At 44.0% G+C, this 25,155-nt stretch overlaps 1 protein-coding gene across 2 annotated transcripts; it reads left to right on the top strand.

The window, feature by feature from the left end:
• The first annotated feature begins 791 nt into the window (after positions 1-791).
• On the top strand, positions 792-20,536 carry pcdh12 (protocadherin 12). 2 transcript variants are annotated; one of them, XM_036970201.1, is made up of 4 exons: positions 792-5,729; positions 7,077-7,165; positions 10,778-10,926; positions 19,221-20,536. In XM_036970201.1, exons 1-4 carry the CDS (start codon positions 2,820-2,822, stop codon positions 19,628-19,630), a joined length of 3,558 nt encoding a protein of 1,185 aa, XP_036826096.1. In that variant the 5' UTR covers positions 792-2,819; the 3' UTR covers positions 19,631-20,536. The 2 variants fall into 2 exon arrangements, with proteins under 2 accessions (XP_036826096.1, XP_036826095.1); XM_036970200.1 differs by having other exon boundaries at positions 794-5,729; positions 7,074-7,165.
• The last annotated feature ends 4,619 nt before the right edge of the window (positions 20,537-25,155 follow it).

Here is a 25,155-nt window from a genome sequence, read left to right as displayed (position 1 = left end):
AACCGGGGGTGGGATAATGTCGGTGTGGATGTGATTGGATAGTAGGTGTCTGATACTTCTGCAATTTGTTTGAGGTGGAACGCGTAAAAAATACATGCCCTTTTCAGAATTGTTTGGCGAGCTACTCAGGGGTGCGCTGCGAGGTTCTGGTAGTCCGCGATCGACCTGTTGGAGAACCCTGGACTAGAGACAGAGGAATTATCTGAGTGCCAAAAAGGCAATTTGAGCGTTATTCTAAAGAAGTGTATTAGTAGCTTCTCTGGAATGTGTGTGTGTGTTTGTAATGCAAAGTAAAGCTTTGGATCAGACTACATAACCTAAGGGCAGTGTTAACAAAACGGTCACCGATGGTCACTTTTCGGCTGTTTGTGTAAGAAGCTTTCCTTTGCTTCTCTTGTTCCACTGCAGTGATGAGGATGACAAGTGGAATGCACACAAACACAAAGTAGGTAAGGTTGACACACACACAGACACACACACACACACACACCACTACCTTGCTACTTTTCTCTTTTCTCTCTCCTTGATCTCCACTCTCTGAATAGTTAATTGATCCAAGAGAGTCCAGCTTGAAGTTCACTTCCAGGAGCTCTTGACTGCTTGACTTCACATATGAAGCATGTAAAACTTCTAAAGACTTAAGTTTTGACCGTTTCTTACGGTTTGCTTTGTAGAACAACAAAACAAATAGCACTGAAGATTTGCTAATCATTACCACACGCCCTTCCACAGATGTGAAGGTTGAGACTGTTGGGAGTTAACATTTGTGAAGGTGGGTGTTATGGTGGTGTGGTTGCGTGTGTGCCCGTGTGTGAGTGTGCATGTGTGTGTATGCTCTGATAGAAAGCGAGAACTGTTAAGGAATCCCCCCCCCAGCTCTCCAAATGGGGATACTTGGTTGACGGAGTGCAGCTTTATGTGTGAAACGGATCCCCTGTTTGTTTAGGGGAGAGAGCCTAATCGTATTGGCCGACCTTTGCTCTCTCTGGCCACACAGAGACGGGGAGTCAGCCGCCCATTTTTGGCTTTTTACGAGGTATGGTGACCGAAGCCCTTGACGGTGTCTCTGAGAAGTTACAGTGGACTACGGGGACTGATATCTTTAGCATCATCTTTCCCAGAGTTATCACTCTGTGAAAAGCTTTTATTGGCCCGTGCACTAATCGGTTTGTTGATGTCCGAGCTGAAGGGGAAGTGTTATGCTTGAAACTTTGCATGCTATTCTTTCTGTTGTAGCTTTATAGGCCTACGGCTCCTTTATTTTAGGTCCTCAAATAGTAGATGGAAAAATAAGAATTATATTAATGCAAACAGAAGGATTATGGACATGTAAACATTGATTGATCAGGTTGATTAGTCAGGTTTTGTGTGTTGTTTGAACCGTACAGAGTATAACAAACGTTGTCTTTATAGGCTCAGGCTATTAGATAATTTCCCGTCACACATTCAACTTTTATATTTATACATGCAGAGAGCTAAGATTATGCCATTTCACACTCTTTTAAAAAAAATATATATATATTTTTTTAAATGTTCCTATCGTGGAGATCCTGTACATATAATTGTCAAGATGTATAATGGTCTGATGTTGTTTATCAGGATTGTTTGCCCTGTTTATGTTATCCGGAACTGCAGTTTTGTGTCATTATTGTGAGCCCTTCGGTATGGATAGATTCTACTTTTTACAGCAGCACAAATTTTATTTTCTTCACTGTGCTATGTGTGAAAACAACATTTGCAGCTTACTGCTGAGAAACTTAACAAAAAAACACATATTGCAACAAAAAAATGAAAAGTAGTCCAGAAAGAGACCATTTTACCAGCCAAAGACATTTACGGCTGACAAGTTTGAGGTTGCAACACATTTATCAGCAAGAGCTATCTAGCGTTTAGGATTTCTGTCGCGAGCCCAGACCTTACGTCATGGAGCTCTGAGTAGAGAGCAGGCCTGGTTACAGTTCAAAGTCCCATAGGGGCCACGCTTCAAGCCCACTCTGATTTCTACTGAGTTAAAGATCCACAATGCAAGGTTGTGATGGATTTTTGAAGATTGCAGGAAAAAAGCAACAAGGCAAAAGGAGTGAAGGACTGGAGGCAGAGGCGGAGGGAGGATCACATTTCTTTAAAAGCACTCAAATGTTGTTTCAACTCCTGCTTGATTTCCTGAGGGCCCACTGTTCTGTTTTGGGGTGGGGAGTTTAGATTTGCATATGCTCCACCCCCCCTGTTCTGATTGGCTGGGTCCTATCCTGCATGTTTCATCACAGATCCAAACTTCCTCAGTGCTCTCCTTGCTTTACTTTGTAGCTACAGGCTGATGAAGCGGGACACTGGGAGCCAGCAGCTGTCTGTGATTCATGCAGTAAGCTGTGAGTGTGTGTAAGAGAGGGAGGCAATAGCTCTATTTATAGGGTTCTGTAATTTAGTTATCTGACTAAACTTAAGGGCTCTAAGGTTGTTGGTATAAAAGGGATGTAGGGTTGTCTTTCATTCATTTTAAATCTGTTTTGTTAGGAAAAATATTAGATTGTTTCATTGCTAGATTGAGCTGTAATTGTTGGTATATTTTGTGCTGATACTCAGAGCTTGGTAAAAGTGTAAGAATATGGGTAGATGAGCTGTTTGATTCATGGCTTATATTGATAAATGTATTTTATGTTTTGTCGATTTATAACTAAAATATTTGACTTTTTTACTGTATCAGGCTATTTTAAAAGGATATATTTTCTATCAATAGTTTAGTTTTTTCACCAGTCATTATTTAAATTGAAGAAGGGGAAATAAGTTGTTTTTTGTGGGTGTTAGCCATGCCCTTTTAAATGCTGGACAGGACAGTAACATCTCACACAGTCATGCTGCTGGCTCTACTGCTGGTTCTGTGGCTTATTTCTGGGGCCCAGTCTTCAGACCCGGCCCCATTAACTGTCATGTACCAAGTCTGGGAGGAGCAGCCTGTGGGCACCAGGGTTGGCCGTCTGGTCGATGACCTGCGTCAGAGAGGCGAGACCGGGGTACTGGAGGATTTCCAGGTCGTGGAGCATGGTCAAGCCCTGCCTTTCTCCATTGAAGTAAGAGATGGAACTGTCGCCACCCTAGGCCAGCTGGACCGGGAGGAGCTGTGTCGAGGCTCGGACCTGTGTGAGCTGGCCTTCAGTGTTCTCTACAGGAAAGGTGGTGTTATCCACTTCCTGAGGGTGCGGGTGGAGGTGATGGACCTAAATGACCACAGCCCAACTTTCCCCAGCAGCCAGCAGGAGGTGGAAATCTCTGAGATGGCCACATTGAGGATGCGGATCCCCCTGGACCGAGCGGTGGACCCGGACGCCGGCCCCAATGGTCTGCAGACCTACTCGCTGTCCGTTAACCAGCATTTTGCCCTGGATGTAAGGAGCGCTGTGGATGGGCCAAAGCAGGCAGAGCTGGTGGTGATCAAGGAGCTGGACAGGGAGGTGCATTCCTCCTTCGAGCTGACTCTGGTGGCCTGGGACAAGGGGAATCCTCCCAGGTCGGGCAGTACTCTGGTCCAGGTCAACGTCTTGGACTCTAATGACAACAGCCCCATGTTTGAGGATAGCACCCCCACTGTGGAACTAGCTGAGGATACAGCTCGTGGGACTAGCGTCATCAACCTCAAGGCCACAGACCCTGACCAAGGGGCCAACGGGGAGGTTGAGTACTCTCTAAGCAAGCATGCGCCACCTGAGGTGCAGAAGCTTTTCAGTATCCACCCCCAGAGTGGGGTAGTGACTTTAAAAGGCCAACTGGACTATGAAGCCAAACACTTTTATGAGGTGGACATCCAGGCGCGTGATCTTGGGCCCAACGCCATCCCCTCTCATTGTAAACTACACATCAAGATAAGGGATGTCAATGATAATGCACCAAGGATCCACGTCACTTGGACACCCCCTGATTCCCCAGTGGCAACTGTTTTAGAAGGTGCACCAGAGGACACGTTCCTTGCACTGGTGATGGTCTCTGATGCAGACTCCGGGGACAACGGGAATGTGCACGCCCACATCCAGCATGGATCCGGCCACTTCCGCCTCAAGAAAATCCATGGCGACAATTACATGATCGTAACCAATGGCACCCTGGATCGGGAAAAGGTCATGGAGTATAATCTCACGTTACTTGCCCAGGATTACGGTGACCCTCCACTGTCATGTGTGAGACACCTAGTTGTCCATGTGTTGGATGAGAATGACAATGCCCCTGTGTTCTCCAAGTCCCACTACAGGGCTTCCTTCAAGGAGAACAATACCGTGGGGCTCCAGGTCCTCAAGGTAGAGGCCAATGATGTGGATATTGAGCTCAGCGGCAGGGTGTCATTCTCCATCCGAGAGTCCAATGAGCTGGGACCTCCCACGGCGTCTTTCGCCATCCACCCCACCAGTGGTGTAGTCAGCGCCCAGCAGTCATTGGACTATGAGGAGTCGCCCACATACTCCTTCATTGTGGAGGCCATAGACCATGGGCATCCACCCCTCACCAGCACCGCCACGGTACTCATCGAGATCCAGGATGTCAACGACAACTACCCCGTCATCAAGGAGCCGATGCCAAAGGAAGGCATAGCCTTTGTGAGTGTCCCGGTCAACGAGGAGAAGGGGGAGATAGTGACACAACTAGGGGATGGTGCTGAAGAAGGCTCCACCGATCCTCATACTGGTCGCTCTGTCCAAAATGGATTTATGGGATTCCTGGCCACTACCATCAAGGCTAATGATCCAGACTCTGGCCTGAATGGAAGACTCAGCTACATGATCACAGATGGAAACCCCACAGGACTATTCAGACTCAATGACACCACCGGACAACTGTATGTTAACACGACCAATGCTACAGAGCTCATTGGGAAAACTTTCAAAGTGGATATTGCTGTATCGGACAAGGGTTCTCCAAGGCTATTGACAAAGTTCACCTTGGAGGTGGCTTTCATCAACTTGCGGGACCATTTGAAGAACTCAGCCCCTGGTAACCATGGTCAGCTGAGTTTCACCATGATGGTGGCCATCTGCCTTGGGGCCAGCTGCATCCTGCTTCTCCTGACGGTTGCCTTGGTGACCACCTTCTGTCGCCCCACGAAACGAGACAACCATTCCTACAACTGCAGGACTGCCGAGTCCACCTACACGAGCCACCCTCGCCGCCCGCAGAAAAACATCAGGAAGACAGACATCCAGCTGGTGCCAGTCCTGAGGGGACGAAGGGAGGACCCTCCAGAAGATGACGAAGCCCAGCCCCTCTCCCCTATGCTCCTGGTGGTTGAAGAGCAAAACACCGAAACACAGTACAGCGTTGCCAACTCCATGAACCCAACAGTCCCCTCCCAGGCCTACCCTGAGGGGGGATCAACGCTACCAGTCTCCCATTCCAGAACACTCAGGAAACCTGGGAGCATCGAGCTGGACGGCACTCTTCCTTGGACCCCTGCCATTCCTTACCGAACCCTGCGTAAGGCAAGAAACCCTTCATCGTCCTCCTCACTGTATCAGACCAGTACCCTGAGACGACATGGGAACTCTGAGATCCAGGTTAGCCCCGACGTTGAAGTGCCAGAAACATCGTCCCAGGTGGCAACACTTAGAAGGCCCAAGAACACAGATACCAGAAGTGGACTTGACGCTGAAGACCACAGACGGATGCTGAGGAACCTGGTCCGTCTCTCCATGGCTGCCTTCGGAGAGAACTCCATTGAGTTGTCTGCTGCCTCTCCCGAAGTGCAGGTAATAAACCTTTTTAGTTATAATTACTTCTAATGTGAATGCACATTTGGTATATCTTATGCAATGCATCACATTGGTTTTAATCATTCTCATGTCAAACACCCTGTATCCATTTAACAAATAACAGAAAGATAACCTTTTTTTTCTCAGACTTTCGTATTATAAATAAACATTATTTTTTTCACGTGCTCTAACTGAAACAATTAAGTGTAACCTACAGGAATGGAGATGCATTTAAATTGAAGGTTCTGAGAGCAGATCATTCCCCCCCTCTTGTGTATGGCTTACATAGGAAGCCTGAGGGGACAACTAACAGATGATGCTGGAGCCAAAGCATTGCGTTTATTCAGGTGCTCATGTGTCAGCCATTGTAATCCTGTCTACTCCCATGCCCCTCAAGCATTCGCACCAATCCTTTTACTCAATATCGCATAACACACTCATATAGAGAAGGAAAAATGGCAGGAAAAATCAGTAGACCACTCTTATTCTCTAAGGGGGAAGCCCAGCCAAAGTAAGCTCTATGTCTGTAGAGTAAGGGAATACTGCTTTGACATTTAAACACCACGAGTCGTCAGTGACAAATGGTCCAAATTGCTGATCTCACAAAAAAAAGCAGCATCTGTAAATGTCTACTCAAGAAGTGCTGTGCTAGTCAAATCGACACATCGTCATTGAGGGGGAATAGACGCAGAGGGGGAATAGGCGCAGACGGGGATGCCAACTCCCAATAGTCTTAGAACAAAGAGTCTGGTAATGTTTTAAGGCCTCACGTAAATTCCACTATAAGCGCAGGAAGATGACTGAGTTTTGACCCACCTCTCCTTCATCTCCGCCTGCTCGCCCCAGCTGGAGGTTTTCAGACCCCCCCCCCCCCTCCCCCCTTCCACATGACCATATTTCAGAGGTTCATCCTGGAAGGAAACAGGTCAGAGAATAATAGCCCTTTACGTAAAGCGCTTTCCTGTCCACCATCTGAGACACACACACACACACACACAAGAGCCCCCACTCCACACACACAAGCCCACTCTCCACAACTCACAAAGGCTGTTTCCTCTCTGAATGTGGAGGCCAGAGTTAGCAGCATATCCACAGGAAAGATATCAGCACAAACTGCTCCAAATGAACTCCCCAATGTTAGGGGTTGCCATAGTGAGCGTCAGGTTGAATAGATTCTCACCGAACAAATAATATTTATTCATTTGACGATTGACACCTCCACCCAATACACTCAACAGCCTCAATACAGCACCTTCTCAAAACCCTAGTTTGTTATTCTGACTTCTGTGTTATAAGATCACTGTCTCCTTACCCCTTTCATCATCTCCTGCCTCCCTACAGCAGGTTTCTCAGCTCCTCTCCCTGCTCCACCAGGGCCAGCTGCAGCCAAGACCAAACTTCCGAGGCAACAAGTTCTCCCAGCGTGCTGGCAGGTGAGCACATTTCCTCTTTCTTGTCTTTTTTTCCCTTTTTCTTTTCATTATCCCTCCTTTGTTTCAGAGCCAGTTGGCTGTGGACCACTACGACCACTACATGCATCATTATCCCTCCTTTGATTCAGAGCCAATTGGCTGAGGACCACCACGACCACTACATGCATCATTATCCCTCCTTTGTTTCAGAGCCAGTTGGCTGTTGACCACTATTACCACTACATGCATCATTAGTTTTAGATTGTATTGATGCCTTATGATTCAACAGGCTACAATCTGACTCACATTATCATCTTTTCATGAAATGTAACTTGTCGAAAATTTAGATTTGCATACATATGTATTTGTTATTTATCCTTTATTTTTACAAGTGATCACACTGAGATTTTAAATCATTTTTTCAAAGGAGACCTGACCGAAGATACAAAATAAATACAAGCACCCTATAAATATTGTTTCAAATCTTCCTACCCAATGGGCGCAGACGTCAGTTCAACGTCTAGTTTTGATTTACATTTGGTTGAGTTGTCAACTAACATAAGGTCAATGTGGGAAAAATAAAATAAGGGATTTTGGTAGAAATACACAAAATACACAATTCTTTTACCTTGATGATTTTTTCAAAATCCAATCAGTTTTCCACGTTGATTCAACGTCATCACATTGAAATTTGTCGAAATAACATTGATTTAAAATCAAATCAAATGTATTTATAGAGTCCTTTTTACCGATGTCATAAAGTGCTGTTCAGAAACCCAGCCTAAAACCCCAAATAACAAACAATGCAGGTGTAGAAGCACGGCGGCTCGGAAAAGCTCCCTAGAAAGGCTGGAACTGAGGAAGAAACCTAGAGTGGAACCAGGCTATGAGGGGTGGCCAGTCCTCTTCTGGCTGTGCCGGGTGGAGATTATAACAGAAAATGGCCAAGATGTTCAAATGTTCATAGATGACCAGCAGGGTCAAATAATAATAATCCCAGTGGTTGTTGAGGGTGCAACAGGTCAGCACCTCAGGAGTAAATGTCAGTTGGCTTTTCATAGCTGATCATTCAGAGTATCTCTACTGCTCCTGCTGTCTCTAGAGAGTTGAAAACAGCAGGTCAGGGTTCCATAGCCGCAGGCAGAACAGTTGAAACCTCAGCAGCAGCACGGCCAGGTGGACTGGGGACAGCAAGGAGCCATCAAGCCAGGTAGTCCTGAGGCATGGTCCTAGGGCTCAGGTCAAGATCGAGAGAGACTTAAATTCACACCGGATAAGACAGGAGAAATACTCCAGATATAACAGACTGACCCTAGCCCCCGACACATTAAATACTGGAGGCTGAGACGGGAGGAGTCGGGAGACACCGTGGCCCCATCCGATGATACCCCCGGACATTCAACCAGTTTGTGCCCAGTGGGTGGGACTATAGCTAGACAATGCTGCTCAGATATGTGTCTGCCCAATAACAGGAAGAGTGTCTCATACCATAAGTGCTCTGCCAGTCAGTCACTGGCAGGGAGCAGGTCTATGCAGGACTGAGTGCCTACCACACTGCCATGACTCCTTCAGTAAGGCAGGAGCCAGCACATTCACTGACCACAATGTTATATTCTATACACAGTATTATGTGAGGGGTTCATATATGGTTCAGCCTCTTCGCTTTCATGAAGAATTAAGAATCTGTCTACGTGGGGTGTATGTTTTGTGTCATGGCCGACTATCTGGGATGTTGTCGGCCCCCCTGGTTTATCTCCCAGTTATACAATGGGTGGGTCTAATCCAGGATGCTGATTGGTTAAAACCGCATTCCAGCCGGTGTCTATTCCACAAGTTACCACAAGCTATGACTGTGAAATGCCTTTTTATCTCAGTGGAGATCAAGTTTATAAATTGCCTGGCTGGGCTGATGAGACGGTGGATTGCGCAGTGAGATGGAGTAAATAGGCATTTCAACCTCATAGCTTTAGCCGGTGGTAATTTGTGGAATAGACACTGTCTGGAATGCAGTTTTAACCAATCAGCATCCAGGATTAGAATAATATAATATATATAATTCTGTTCACGAGAATGAGCGTTAAAATCCCACCTGGAAAACGATCTCCTTTCACCTTTTATTTTGATAAAAACTCCCTCATTTGTTGTATGATTTGGAAATATTGGAATTCTGACATGACCGTTTCTAAATGAAAGAGCTATGGCAAATTTGATCAAATTTCTGTAAAGGTGTGGGCAGAATGTTTAAACATTTTGCACGGAATCTTTCAAACTAAACACAACCCAACCGGCCGCAAACTGGCGCTATTATCCCTTTTACATAGTTTGTCATCTTTGATGTATTCAGCAGGCAATACACAGGTGACTCCCATGGACCGGATTGTACATAAAACATCTTCCATTCCTGCTACAAAGTTTCCTCCTTAACTCGATTTAATGGCTCATTGGTGGGGAAAAAATAAGCATATAACACATATGGTGGGCGAAATAAGCATATTGTCTTAATAAAACACAATTTTCCACAACCATTTTAAGAGTTTCGGACAACTTCTGGATGTTGTACACCATGTGAGTCTGTTTACCCCTGGCTGAATGCGCACCGCAACATCAAAAAGTAACATTAGCCACCCTAGTATGGTGGTGGACTTTTTTTAAAGACTGTACGCTAAATCGAGTAAAGGAGGAAACTGATGCCGTTGCAGCCTGAATTGAGGATGTTTTATACAAAATCCAGTCCATGGTGGACACGAGTGTATTACTGGCTGGGCTGACTGTGTCGATACCCAGAGGTAATACGGCATCAGGAAGAACTACGTCCTCTAGGGGTCTCGGCGCTAGCCACCTACAGTGAGTTCCAAACACAGAATGCATTCCAATCATGTCAGAAAATGAGATAACAATAATGAAAGAAACATATTAAAACTTACATGCTGTTATGCAATCTGGTAAATGCGTCTGTTTTATCATTTCATTTTTATCACCATTCTTATGAATTATTTCCCGTGCCTCAAACATCTCAATAGAACAATATGCTTGCAATACAATTAGAAGTTGTGTGTACGCATGGTCTGAGCTGTGTGTGGTATTTAACAATTTTGAAAGTGTGCGTATCTCCAATCTTTGCGGGGTTTAGTCTTTTTTTGTGGGTACGCACCTTTGATAAAGAGGTCTCAGGTCTGTCTGGTCTCTAACTGGCTCTGATAAAGTCTCTGACAGGGAGCATGTTCTGTCTTCAGTCTATACCTCGAGTCTCTGGTATTTTATCACCAAACTTTAAAACCCCCAGAAGTACATGAAGTAGGAGACAAAGATTAGTGTTGGACAAGACCTCCTAGCATGGCTTAGAGCATCTCAGCACAGTTAAATGCCACTTAGCACACCACCACACCCTTTGTCTGGCTCAATGCACCTCCACATTGAGCCGAGGTTGGAAGCTATTAAAGTATTAAACTGAGCTCAGGTCAACACATTCCAGAAGAGCTTGATTCTTGGGAACAGTTGAATATGACATGACAGTCATAGTGAAGGTTCCACAAGATGGCTGACTGTCGATAGTATGACTCCTAAACGTTGGTTCTAAAATGCCCTCTCACTGTCCCTGACGCTCCCCTGTCTGTTTCCTCTGCTTCCCTGTAGGTCTTACGCTCAGGACACTGATTGGCAGAGCACCAAGGACAGCGGTCATGGTGAGAGTGAGGCCGGAGACATGGACTGGGACATGGGCCGAGACTCCCCAGTCGACCCGCTACTGGAGGAGGGGCTTAATAACCTGCTCAACAACCCTGGTAAGAATTGTTTTCAAATTGAAACTTTATTTAACCAGGTTGACCGTTTTGACAAGAGAAATTATACTATTTTATAGTAAACAAAACTCTCTGTTGTGCTTCTACCACTTAATTATGTTCTTAAAATTCTTAGCAAACTTAAGTGACTAGCAATATCATACGCTGAGCGTGGCTGTTTTCACTCAGCCGTAAAGATACTTATTGCTGTACTGTATGTGACATTCATGACAATCCATGTAAAAGCCATGATCCCTTATTGATATAAATCCAATTTAATCCGTGTAGATGAAAGGGAGGAAACGAGTTAAAGAAGGATTTTTCAGCCTTGAGACAATTGAGACATGAGTCGAATGGGCAAGACATCAGATTTATGTTCCTTTAAACGGTGTATGTTAGTAGATGCCAGGCGCACCGGTTTGAGTGTGTCTCAAACGGCAACCCTGCAGAGTTTTTCACACTCAACGGTTTACCGTGTGTATCAAGAATGGTCCACCGCCCAAACGCCATCCAGCAAACTGTGGGAAGCATTGGAGTCGACATGGGTCAGCATCCCTGTGGAATGATATCGACACCTTGTCGAGTCCATGCCCTGACAAATTGAGGCTTTTCTGAGGGCAAAAGGGGTTGCAACTCAATATTAGGAAGGTGTTCCTAATGTTTGGTACACTCAGTGTATGTACACAGTAAGCATACGTATTGAGTTCCTTCCAATTGTTCAGGTCATCGTCACGTCGGCTCTGTCTTTTGTTCTTTTCAAAACACGGCACATAGTCTCTCTTAAGACTTCTTTCAGTTGATCTTGAGTGAGAGCCATTTAAAGTCTGCCGGTACAGTAACCTCACACAGGGGTGTTACAAAGACCTGCGTGTGTGTTTGTGTGTGTGTCATGCTTGAGTCACCCATGCCCAAAGGGGTCCATCATTAGCATTGTAACTCACACTAGATTTGTGAGACTCACGAACGGTGAGAAGCTCATGCTCTTTGAGGACCTATGACGTTGTTCAAACATTCAAACAGCCTGTGTTTCTGATTCCCTGGGCAACCCATTTTTTTATTTTCACCTGGAGAGCCCCATCTTTTAAGCTGCATAGAACAACCTCAACACACACACACACCCACACCCACAGTCACCACCACCCACTCTGCCCTGAGGCAGTGTGTCAGTGTGATCTGAACAGATAGCCTTGAATCTGACCTCTGATATCATGTTCCACATCTGTCTTTCGTCCTGATCGACACAATGCAAAGGTGTGTGTGTGTGTGTGTGTGCGTAGATCAGTGTGTTTTCAGCACCCCTTCTTCAGAATGCGGCCTCAGTCTATCGCTCCTTGAGCTCTGCTATTTTCTTGAGTCTGCATTCCTTTGTTTGGTAGCCATATCACCTATTAAAGGGACAGTTCACTCGAAAATCAGTCTTAGAGCTGATAGACGATGAATCACATATCACCAATTGAATTGTCAGTTTTCAGTCAACTGATGATTTTTTCAATATTTACCATTAGGACTTATCAAAGTTGAGCTCTGACTTTAGTCAGGTCTGTGGATCTAACGCTTGGCAGTATGTTTAAACTGCTTCAATATCTTCTGGTGTTTTGTTGTGGTTGTAGTCAATCAACCACAGCAGGGGTGTTCTTCACATCAAACATGTGTATGTGTGGTGTGTCTAAGGGGGTTGCTTTGGTTCCAGTGAGAGGGTAATTGTTTTCTGAGGATTTAGGGTTTCCCTGCTGGTGGGTCCAGTCTAATTAAGTTTGGAATGGGGGGAGCCATGGATCACGAGAGATAAAGAGAAGGGGGATGAGGTGTAGAGTGGGGGATGAAGAGAAAGGGGGATGAGGTGTAGAGTGAAATGGGGATGAGGTGTGGAGTAAGGGGGATGAAGTGTGGAGTAAGGGGGATGAAGTGTGGAGTAAGGGGGGTGGCGTAAGGGGGATGAGGTGTGGCGTAAGGGGGATGATGTGTGGCGTAAGGGGGATGAGGTGTGGCGTAAGGGGGATGAGGTGTGGCGTAAAGGGGATGAGGAAAAGGAGGATGAGGTGTAGAGAAAGGGGAATAAAAAGAAAGGGGGATGAGGTGTAAAGTGGGATGAGGTGAAGAGAAATGGGGATGAGGTGTAGACAAAGGTGGATGAGGTGAAGATAAAGGGGGATGAGGTGTAGTGGGGGGTGAAGAGAAAGGGGGATGAGGTGGGGGGTGAAGAGAGGGGGATGAGGTGCAGAGTGGGGGGTGTAGAGGGAGAGGAGTTTCCGGGGGAAAAAACAAGGAGTTAGTAAGAGGATGGGAGAAACACAGAGACAGCGAGGGGATGGAGGGAGAGAGCGAGGGGATGGAGGGAGAGAGCGAGGGGATGGAGGGAGAGAGCGAGGGGATGGAGGGAGAGATTTTACTAATAAGGCATGATAACTCCTGACTGAGGGCAATTCTTTGACACGAGACGAAGCCAAGGGCCGGGAAACAACCCTTAGGTGGGAGTTGTCACACAACAATTCCCAGGTTCGACAGCCTTTTTGCTTTTATAAAACAGTTGACAACATGTTTTCATTAATTTTATTTTAATTAGTGAATTAGCTTTATTTCATCCTTCCACCAGACGATATAGTCCGGGCAAAAGCCGGTTCTGACGTTGCTAACCATCAGACTGGTTGTTAATTATATTCTCATGTTTTGACCAAGTCGTCGTTATGCTAAACAAGTCATTGGCATGTAGCTTGCTAGGTAGTAGAGGTTCAATTATTACAAGAGAGAGGAGAATTTAAATGTAATACATCATTTATAAACAGGCAACAACCAGCTAATGGTCGAGTCAATAAGATAGTTAGGGAGGATAGCTAGGCTAACTTTACTTCTCCTTTGCTAGCTAACTATTAACCCCCTCTGTACCAAACCAAATGCTCGGCTAGTAGCATGGGGAAATATTCTCAAGACACTTTTTTCCAGGGGAGATTAAGGTTATAAATTGACTGGCTGGGCTGTGGGGCAGTGGATGTGCATTGATACATCTAAATGAACAGTTAATAGGCATTACACATGGAATGCAGAATTGTGGCGCTATAACTCACTGCTATCAATCAGCCTAAAGGATCCAAACAACACGATCCCATCCCGTTTTCTAAAATGAGATGCAGAAGGGGGGACGGGACTGAGGCGATTGCAGAGAAAGGGGCCAGAAAAGGAAGCAGCATTTTAGAAAACATGATGTGATTGAACCCAGGCAGTTAGCTTGTGAGATAACCTCTCTCTGATGTGGCTTGCTGTGAGTTTGATTGATCACTGCCTCCCCGGGAAAGTCAAGCAGACGCAACAGACCGTAAAAAAGGGCCAGCTTGCCCCCATTTTAGTATCTGACCGTGTTTTGTATGTACGCTAGCCCTGCTAGCAAACGCTCTCTTCTGAGGTCTCCTGGAGACGACAGACATGAAAGATGGTGGTCGACTGAGTCAGCGCGACCTCATTTGATGACCTTTTGCGTGTAGTTCAAACCCCCCCACATATATGGAGCTCAGTCTTCCATTCAAAAACAAATATATCTCACAGCAGAGCCTTTGAACATTCCAAACGAATACAGCAGAGGATAACTAACTCAGAAGGACTTGTTTTGTTTATGGATTGCGATTTAAGTTGAGGGCTGCCAGTGTCACACAGTGCGCGTGCGTGTGTGTGTGTGTGTGTGTGTGCATGAGAGAGGGAATGTGTGGTGGGGGTAGGTTCTGGGGTTGTTCAGTGACTGCTCTGTAAGTTTGTGCGTTAGAACAGTGGTTCCCAACTTTGTTTTGGTTACCGTACCCCCAACTGAATTTCGCTCTGCCCGGAGTATCTCTAAAGTTTCCCTATGGACTCATTAGTCTTTTGAAGTACCCCCTGTGGATAGGCCAAGTACCCCCAGGGGTCCCAGTACCCCTAGTTGGGAACCACTGTGTTAGTGTGTGCGTGCCCGGGTCTGGTTGTGATTAGATGAAAAGGACCACAGGACAAGTGTAACACGCAGGATATGAACCCGGGTCTCCCATGGAAGCAACCAATGTCTTAAGGCCAAGAGGGAAAATGATCTTGGTCTGAAGGGCAGATGTTGTTTTTTGAAGTTCGCAGGCAAGTATCTCTGGGGATACTTGACAGGAGTGCTAGCTAGCTAGGTTAGCTTACTAGGTACATATAATAGCTTTAGGTTGGTTGTTTTTCCATCAACAATGTTGCCTCTCTGATCACTCTCCCTCGCTTGGGCAAGGGACATTTGGATGTGATGATGTAAAACGTCATTCAAGGGCTAAGGGTTTAGGACCGACGAGCATTTAACACAGCAGAGGATCGGTTCCTCTTCCACTACAGTGAGAAATTTGGCTTTAGGGATTTTTGTCTGTGAGGCTATTAAGACATTATATTAATGTTAACAGCTCTATCTAACTGAAACATGGCACCTGACCTAGATTTGAGATGGGATAACCTTGCCTAAATCCTCTCTCTCACCTTATCTGCTTTTATTAGTCATCCAACTTATTACAAAGTCTTTAAATAATAGTCCTGTACAAGGTATTTCCATGGCTGGTAAATAAATTATGAGCCAGCTGGCTGACTGACGATACTCCACTTTTTCTGAAAGACAATAGTCAGATTCCCATATCGATCAATGTGATCTAATCCTTTTCCAAAGCATCTGGTCTATGTCTTAACATTAATACATGTAAACTCAATGGCTGTCAAAGATTGTGTGACACCCTCATATTATTATTATTAATAATATTGTGAGATTGTGTGACACCCTCATATTATTATTATTATTATTATTATTATTATTATTATTATTATTATTATTATTACATTAGGGAAACTGTTGTCATGAACACTTATGAGTATAATGGGCTGAATTCTGTACTTCACATAGTTTTAAGATCAATTTGAGAAAACAATTCCTAAGAAGATCCACTTCTATGTGGAACGGTATTAATCATGTTGTCTTCTCTACTTTTGGTGGCCATAATTTCATGTTGGTTTGCAGTGATAGTATAAACAAAGTTCCAGTAGAAAATGTATTGTCATGGTCCTTAATTTATAAACATAAATGTTCTCCATAGAGATATTGTATAAAAAATACTTAGCGCATTCGGAAACCTTGACTTTTTGTACATTTTGTTACGTTACAGCCTTATTTGAAAATGTATTAAATAGTTTTTTTCCCTCATCAATCTACACACAATACCCCATAATGACAAAGCAAAACCAGGTTTAGACATTTTGGCAAATTTATAAAAAAACGGAAATATTACATTTACATAAGTATTCAGACCCTTTACGCAGTACTTTGTTGAAGCACCTTTGGCAGCGATTACAGCCTCGAGTCTTCTTGGGTATGACGCTATAAGCTCGGCACACCTGTATTTGGGGAGTTTATCCCAGTCTTCTCTGCTGATCCTCTCAAGCTCTGTCAGGTTGGATGGGGAGCGTCGCTGCACAGCTATTTTCAGGTCTTTCCAGAGATGCTCGATCAGGTTCAAGTCCGAACTCTGCCTGGGTCACTCAAGGACATTCAGAGACTTGTCCCGAAGCCACTCCTGCATTGTCTTGGCTGTGTGCTTAGGGTTGTTGTCCTGTTGGAAAGGGAACATTCGCCCCAGTCTGAGGTCCTGAGCGCTCTAGAGCAGGTTCATCATCAAGGATCTCTCTGTATTTTGCTCTGTTCATCTTTCACTCAGTCCTGAGCTCTGTCAGTGACCATCGGGTTCTTGGTCACCTCTCTGACCAAGGCCCTTCTCCCCCGAATGCTCAGTTTGGCCGGGCTGCCAGCTCTAAGAAAATTATTGGTGGTTACAAACTTATTCCATTTAAAAATGATGGAGGCCAGTGTATTCTTGGGTACCTTCAATGCGGCAGAAATATTTTATTAACCTTCTCCGTATCTGTGCCTCGACATAATCCTGTCTCGGAGCACTTACACACAATTCCTTCGACCTCTTGGCTTGGTTTTTTGCTCTGACATGCACTGTCAACTGTGGGACCTTATAGACAGGTGTGTGCCTTTCCAAATCATGTCCAATCAATTGAATTTACCACAGGTGGACTCCAATCAAGTTGTAGAAACATCTCAAGGATGATCAATGGAAACAGGATGCACCTGAGCTCAATCGAAGTAGATTGATGATTTTTATTTAATCCATTTTTAGAAAAAATCTAACATCTGAATATTTTCAGAATGCACTGTTTTTGTTTGAAATATTGGTTCCCAAAATAATATCCTATTGGTGAGCCAACTTGTAAATGCAGAGGGACTTTTCCTATCTCATCTTATTCTCATATTCTTATCATAAGATCCCTGTAACATCTAAAGAGTTTTCAAATTGTTTTAGATGCCATCCCCTCAGGTGTTATTATTCAGGAACGTGTCAAGACCTGACCCTCAGAACACACCTACGATTAACCCTGTTGACTCATCAGTAAGAAATATTTGTTTTTCTTTTGGTCCATTGGTCCAACATTAGAGCTATAAGAACCTTGTTTCAACAGGATGTTATGTCATGCCTTATTGGAATATTTTTATTGATAATATAGTTGGGAAATCTTTTTTTTTTTTTTAAACGTTAAAAATATTTATAAATATCATCCTGCCGACCACTATATCATGAAGTAAAAAACAAAACATGGAGTCAAATTGTACCTTTTGTAATGACCACCCAGAAACGGGTGTTGAATCTATTTTGGCATTGTATTTATGTGAGGAATCTGTGGCAAGACAACAGTAGATTTATAATTTTACACTATTATGGAGAGATGTACTGCTTGGATTATTTACCTACGATAGGAATAAGTTGAAACAATTTCATGTCATTCATTTCATCATGTCATTCATTTCATGACATTGTCATTTTCAAATGTAATCTCTTTTTGGGCTTAGTTGTACAATTTGCATTGTACAAATAATTATAATGATGTTCCGGCCCCCTATCCATCAGCTCCGACAAAAATCGTCCCACGGCTGAATCTAATTGTCTACCCCTGCCATACAGTTATACCACAACTAAAGTTTTCCCTTTATCAACAAAACAAAAGCAATATGTTGGTCATGATAATCAGGTTTGCACATCCCCATACAACAAAAATATATACATAGAATACCTGTAATGCTTAACTGTAGAGAATGGCTTTAAATTGATTTTTTACCTGTTTTGAGTGTGTACGTGCTCATTCCAGCCTCGTTTTTACCTGGTGCTAACATGAGTCCTTTGTCCGGATCATGTCTACATTCTGTTGGTGCCCACATTTTCAGAAATGTGTCTACACATGGAATTAAAATGTCTGTTTTCCGTCCACTGTGGCTGCATTGTGACCAGATTTCCTGGCCCCTTTATGCAAATGATTTCATAATAATATTTATTTATTGTTAAGACACATATTGATCTAAACAGTCAATGGTGCCACCTGCCGATGATTTAAATGTTTTCTCTGTCCATATCTGTCTACACTTGTACGATATCAAGACACAATACGTGTCTGACTACCAGAAGTGGGCAGGATGATCAGATCACAATGTGTCTTTTGATTGTCTAAACAGGGTTTGTGTGTAAAACCACTTGACCACTTTAATGCCGATGTGTGGTCATGCCGCAATCTGCATTGGCCATACAGCATTTACTGCAATGCTGCCTCTGCATAAGTAAGGGAATTGATACTTCTTGCGCTTGTCAAGGAAGTGAATTTGTGTTTATACAGGATGTACCGCCCCCACCTAACGTCATCCAATCATGTCAATGCGGAGTTATATAGAGCCCACCGCATTGTTAAAAATTGGGGCGGCGCATGCGGTATGGAGCTTGATATGGCCTTTTGCGTCACACCCTCTGTACGGCGCCTCTGCACCGCATTCCCAGATCAAGCATAAATCAGCTTTTACTTGACTATAACTCCGGATACAGCCAGGAGATGACAGGAAATGCCGGTTAAATATAGTCCTGTGATATATATCCTGTTTTCGTCCCACATAGTGTTTTTCTCAAAGAAATTGAAGGAAACGGCAAGATTCGACTTGTACCTCTGTAAGCTTATTTTTATTAACTTAGTTTATATTTGTCTTCTTCGACATACCAGATAATCATTCTCCCATCTTCAGATTTCATTTAACGTTTTCACGTGAAGAAATTCATTTTCAAAGGGATAAACAACAATACTGACCAACAACAATCACTATAACAAAGAACACCCACATGTTCCCTGTGTCACATCCAGCACTGCATCACTGTAGAGTTGTTGCTTTGTCCTATGTTGTTAAAAACGGTATTGACATGTTCTCATTTCTCTCCTCCTCTCATCAGATGACGTCTTTGCTGACATAGGGGACCCTGCGTGGATGTCCCGCCTCTCCCTCCCCCTAACGGCCGACTACCACGAGAATGTTTTTGTTCCCAATGGGCCACCGTCCCCTAAAACCCATTGCTCCCCAGACACCCTTGACTCTGCCTCCTTCTCCACCTTCGGTAAGAAGCCGGAGGATGGCTCACTGGGCGGGGCCTTGATCTCAGAGGTCAACACTTTGTTTAATATGCTCCTGACCCAGAAAGGCGACTCCCAGCCCCGCCCCTCGCCAGACGTGCTCTACAGACTGTCCGCCACCTACCGGCGCTCACTGGGGCTGGAAGGAGATACCGCCGCAGCAGGGGGCGCCAACATACAAAGGAACTCTGTGAACCCCGAAAAGAGGTCCCCCCTGGCTCAATGCCCTTAGGCCCAACCCCTGGTATGAGAACAGTTGTCTCAACGTTATTTGATCGATTCTTGTGTGTTTGGATGCCTAAGACCCCCCCCCCCCCCCCCCTCCCCAAACTGATGACTTTGTTTTACATGTTGCTGAAATGACTGAACTGCTCAAGCTTACAACAGCAACTCCCCTCCTTCTCCCATTAGGAGATGTCCAATACATGCCTAAGCTCTGACAGCCTGCTTCCCTGTCTGAAACAGGACAAGGTCAGAAGAGGGAGAGGAGTTAACCAAAGGCCTTTATTCAGTGCTGGAAAAAGCACAATGTACTATACAGTACTCCCTACGTAGAAAAGTGTACATTTACCTTGAGATAAATGTTACACAATGAAACCGTCTTCCTCATGTGGCACATACTCCTCTGTATCATTCTGATGCAACGAAGATTCACTTTCTGTCTCTCGTCAGAAGTGTTTCTCAGTGGGAGCAACAACATGGTGCTATCCGTTGTTAGCGTTGTCCATGGTATGAATGGCTGAGTTTAGCAGCCCCAAGCAAAGAGCCCAAGAAGGAAACAGCTCTCTCTCTTCTCTGAAGACAAAACACTAACAACATTAAGTCCTGTTCCTGAGGAGAAATGTCTGTCACAATGGACCTAGTCTGCCGACACTTCCTTCACCACCATTTTGAGAAATGTTTCCATTATTGATTACTATTTGTATTTACTCACGTAAATTATTTAGCTACTGAAAAATGTATTTACAGAGGTATAAATGTTTGTTTATGTCTGTGTAGGAAACACTTACAGTACCTTCGGAAAGTGTTCAGACCCCTTGACTTTTTCCACATTTTTTGTTACAGCCTTATTCTAAAATGGATAAAATACAACAACAAAAAATCCCCAGCAATCTACACGATGTACCCCATAATGACAAAGTGGAAACAGGTTTTTAGAAATGCTTGCAAATCAAATTTTTTAAATGTTTAAAAATCAGAAATACCTTACTTACATAAGTATTCAGACCCTTTGCTATTTATTATTTCTTTATGGTAGAGCGGCCAGATGGAAACCACCACTCAGTAAAAGGTACATGACTTGGAGTCAGCTGACTTGGTACATGACAGCCGACACCTAAAGACTCTCAGACCATGAGAAACACGATTCACTGGTCTGGTGAAACCAGGTTTGAACTCTTTGGTCTGAATGCCAAGCGTGACGTCTGGTGGAAACCTGGGACCATCCCCATGGTGAAGCATGATGGTGGCAGCATCACGCTGTGGGGATGTTTTTCAGTGGCAGGGACTGGGAGACTAGTCAGGATCTAGACAAAGATGAACAAAGTACAGAAATCCTTAATGAAAACCTGCTCCAGAGAGCTTAGGACCTCAGACTGGGGTGAAGGTTCACCTTCCAACAGGACACACAGCCAAGACAATGCAGGACTGGCTTTGGGACAAGTCTCTGAATGTCCTCTCTGGCCCAGCCAGAGAGCCCGGACTTGAACCTGATCGAACGTCTCTGGAGAGACCTGAAAATAGCTGTGTGGCAATGCTCCCCATCCAACCTGACAGCTTGAGAGGATCTGCAGAGAAGAATGGGAGAAACTCCCCAAATACAGGTGTGCCAAGCTTGTAGTGTCATACCCAAGAAGACTCAAGGCTGTAGTCGCTGCCAAAGGTGCTTCAACAAAGTACTGAGTAAAGTGTTTGAATATTTATGTGAATCTGATGTTTCAGTTTTAATTTTTTTATAAATAAGCAAAAATACAAAAAAATGTGTTTTTGCATTGTCATTATGGGCTATTGTGTTTAGATTGATGAGGGGGAAGAAACAATTGAATCAATTTTGGAATAAGGCTGTAACCAAACAAAATGTGTAAAAGGTCAAGGGGTCTGAATACTTTCCGAAGGCACTGTAAAAGCCTTGTTCTCATTTGCAGCTTGAAGTGACTCAAATCCAATATTTTTGCATAACCGATTCGAATCTGTTCTTTTTCCTGCAGTCTGAACAGCTACAAAAGCACATGGAATCTGATATTTCAAGCCACATTTCAAACCACTTTCATAGGTGGTTTGAAGTCCGATACAAAACTTATTCCTGGCCATGCGGTCAAATCTGATTTATTTGCCCTCAAGTAGTTTTTAGACTGTTATTTGGCATATCTTGTTGCTTGCTAGCTACTCTGTTGACAGTTTGCCAAGAAAATGTGGTAGCTAACTAGCTTGTTAAATGTTTACAAACAAATGAGTGAATGTGCTAGAAAGCTAAACTGCTACCTAGCTAGCTAGTAGACTGCTGTGGCTCGACAAAAAGGACTCGTTTTGAAAGTTGGATCATCTTATCCTTTGAGGCCTTAAGTGTTCTCACACTATGATTTTGATCATTCAAAGCACCTGGGAAACATCCATGGCAGGCATTGTCACCTTAGCTTGCTGCATAACTTCTGAGTGATAGGAAGCACTTGCACCAATCGGCCTACACCAGCGCGCACACACCTGTCTTTACTATGACAACTAGCTTAGTCATGTCAGCAAATTACTGCCATCTGAACACATATAAATCCTATTTGGTCACTTATAACTTGCTATTTGGACAGTCAGTATTCCAAAACTGATTTGAGCATTATAGGCCTGCAGTGTGAACAAGGCATTATACACCCAGGATTTGGCTTCCAGATATTTGAATGGCTGTAAAAGTGTTATAAATTATAATTTTTCTGACGAAAGGTGTCATTTGTAATCTTGCTCAGGAGAATAGGGAGTTTTTGTTGTTGCCATAAATCAAACCAGCAGCACTTTGTACATTGTATTAAAATGTCTTGGAAAATACTATCATTTTAAAGGAGAAATGTGAGAACACGCCCTCTGCCGCCTCTTCTATGTAAATGTTTTATATTGACTTGTGATTAGCCAGTAGCTCAGTGGAGTTTTCCTTATTCATTCTTCGGGTACCAAGGGCTTGTTGGAATTCCTTCAAAGTGCATCCTTCCTTCCTCTCTTCCTTGGAAACAAATCTTGACTAGACATAATTGGACAAGTGCTCCAGTACCAGATGATTATTCTTGCTTGTCCAGGGATAAATAATCTGTGATTTCTTAAAGGAAATTATGCACTGAAATAATTCAGCTGAGGCCCAAATAGTGGAGCCCTTGCATTTACCTGTCTAAATAAGTTGAATCAGTCGAACGGGACCCAGCTGTTTTGAGGACAGGACAAAATGTGATTGGTTGATTTGAAAACTTAGTGGGCAGAGTGTCCATTGACAGGTGGGAGTCAAATAAAACAAACTATCAGGGTGGTAGGTTGGTGTGTTAAAAATGTGTTGTGACCCACAACATTCCTGGTTCAAATCTCACCACTTTCTTTTCCATCCAAAATATGAACTCAACATGCAACAATTTCAAAGATTTTACTGAGTTACAGTTCATTTAAAGGAAGTCAGTCCATTGAAATAAATTCATTAGGCCCTAATCTATGGATTTCACTACTGTGAATACAGATAATGCATCTGTTGGTCACAGATACTTAAAACCAGTCAGTATCTGGTATGAGCTAGTGCTGTGCATTATCATGCTGAAACATGGCAGTGGATGAATGGCACGACAATGGGCCTCAGGATATTGTCACGGTTTCTCTGTAAATTGAAATTCAAAATTGCCATTGATAAAATGCATGTGTGTTTGTTGTCCGTAGCTTATGCCTGCGGTTGTGAGGCCGGTTGGACATGCTGCCAAATTCTCTAAAAACAACAGAGGTAGGTTATGGTAGAGAAATTAACATTACATTCTGGCAACAGCTCTGGTGGACATTCCTGCAGTCAGCATGCCAATTGCACGCTCCTTCAAAACTTGAGGCATCTGTCGTGTAACAAAACTGCAGATTTTAGTGGCTTTTTGTCCCCAGCACAAGGTGCACCTGTGTAATGATCATGCTGTTTCATCAGCTTCTTGACGTGCCACACCTGTCAGGTGGATTAATTATCTTGGCAAAGGAGAGACGTTCACAAACAGGGATGTAAACAAATTTGTGCCCAAAATTGAAGAGAAATTAGCTTTTTGTGCATATGGAACATTTCTGGGATCTTATTTCAGATCATGGGACCAACACTTGTTGCATTTATTTATATATGTTTATATATATATTAAGAACTTTAGCAGGTACTAGTAATATACCAAAAAATATATATATAACTAAAGTTATTAATTACAGTGACCAGTGACAATAAAAGCAACACGCATCATCTTACAGATCCACTTGATGGCAGAGTGCTTGACTCTTGGGTTACTGAGCACAAGATCCCTAGTTCACATCTCAGTGGTTTTATTTTTGTAACATAACCCTCCCCACAGAAGAAGATCAAATAAGAAAAATGTATCTACTACTTGCCATGTAGAGTTCATTTTATTGGTCTAAAAACATGCAAATGAAAGCATGCTCAATGAGAAGCAGCAAACACTCCTCAAACCAAAGCTGCATTTAACACCATAGTACCCTCCAAACTTGTCATTAAGCTCGAGACCCTGGGTCTCGACCCCGCCCTGTGCAACTGGGTCCTGGACTTTCTGACAGGCTGCCCCCAGGTGGTGTGGGTAGGAAACATCTCCACCCCGCTGATCCTCAACACTGGGGCCCCACAAGGGTGCGTTCTCAGCCCTCTCCTTACTCCCTGTTCACCCATGACTGTGTTGCCATGCACGCCTCCAACTCAATCATCAGCTTTGCAGAAGACACTACAGTGGTAGGCTTGATTACCTACAGGGAGTAGGTGAGGGCCCTCGGAGTGTGGTGTCAGGAAAATAACCTCTCACTCAATGTCAACAAAACAAAGGAGATGATCGTGGACTTCAGGAAACAGCAGAGGGAGCACCCCCCTATCCACATCGACGGGACAATAGTGGAGAAGGTGGAAGGTTTTAAGTTCCTCGGCGTACACATCGGGGACAAACGGAAATGGTCCATCCACACAGACAGCGTGGTGAAGAAGGCTGAAGAAATTTGGCTTGTCACCAAAAACACTCACAAACTTCTACGGATGCCCAATCGAAAGCAACCTGTTGGGCTATATCACCGCCTGGTACGGCAACTGCTCCGCCCACAACCGTAAGGCTCTCTAGAGGGTAGTGAGGTCTGCACAACGCATCACCGGGGGAAAACTACCTGCCCTCCAGGACACCTACACCACTTGATGTCACAGGAAGGCCAAAAAGATAATCAAGGACAACAACCACCCGAGCCACTGACTGTTCACCCCGCTATCATCCAGAAGGCGAGGTCAGTACAGGTGCATCAAAGCAGGGTCCGAGAGACAGAAACTGTTTTTCAATCTCAAGGCCATCAGACTGTTAAACAGCCATCACTAACATTGAGTGGCTGCTGCCAACATAGTGACTCAAATCTAGCAACTTTAATAATAACAAATTGGATGTAATAAAAGTATCACTAGTCACTTTAAAAAATGCCACTTTATATAATGTTTACATACCCTACATTACTCTTCTCATATGTATAAACTGTACTCTATACCATCTACTGCATCTTGCCTATGCCGCACGG

The sequence above is a fragment of the Oncorhynchus mykiss genome, chromosome 31 (assembly GCF_013265735.2).
Source record: "Oncorhynchus mykiss isolate Arlee chromosome 31, USDA_OmykA_1.1, whole genome shotgun sequence".
Taxonomy (NCBI): Eukaryota; Metazoa; Chordata; class Actinopteri; order Salmoniformes; family Salmonidae; genus Oncorhynchus; species Oncorhynchus mykiss.
Note: the sequence above shows the minus strand (reverse complement) of the source record. Positions and strands in the feature narration are given on the sequence as shown.

What these genes read in the sequence shown, in the direction of transcription:
- pcdh12 (XM_036970200.1), top strand. Translation starts at nt 2,820, where the DNA reads ATGCTGGACAGGACAGTAACATCTCACACAGTCATGCTGCTGGCTCTA. An exon ending in CTGCCTCTCCCGAAGTGCAG is followed by an intron (nt 5,730 to 7,073) that starts GTAATAAACCTT and finishes GCCTCCCTACAG; the next exon opens with CAGGTTTCTCAGCTCCTCTC. An exon ending in TTCTCCCAGCGTGCTGGCAG is followed by an intron (nt 7,166 to 10,777) that starts GTGAGCACATTT and finishes GCTTCCCTGTAG; the next exon opens with GTCTTACGCTCAGGACACTG.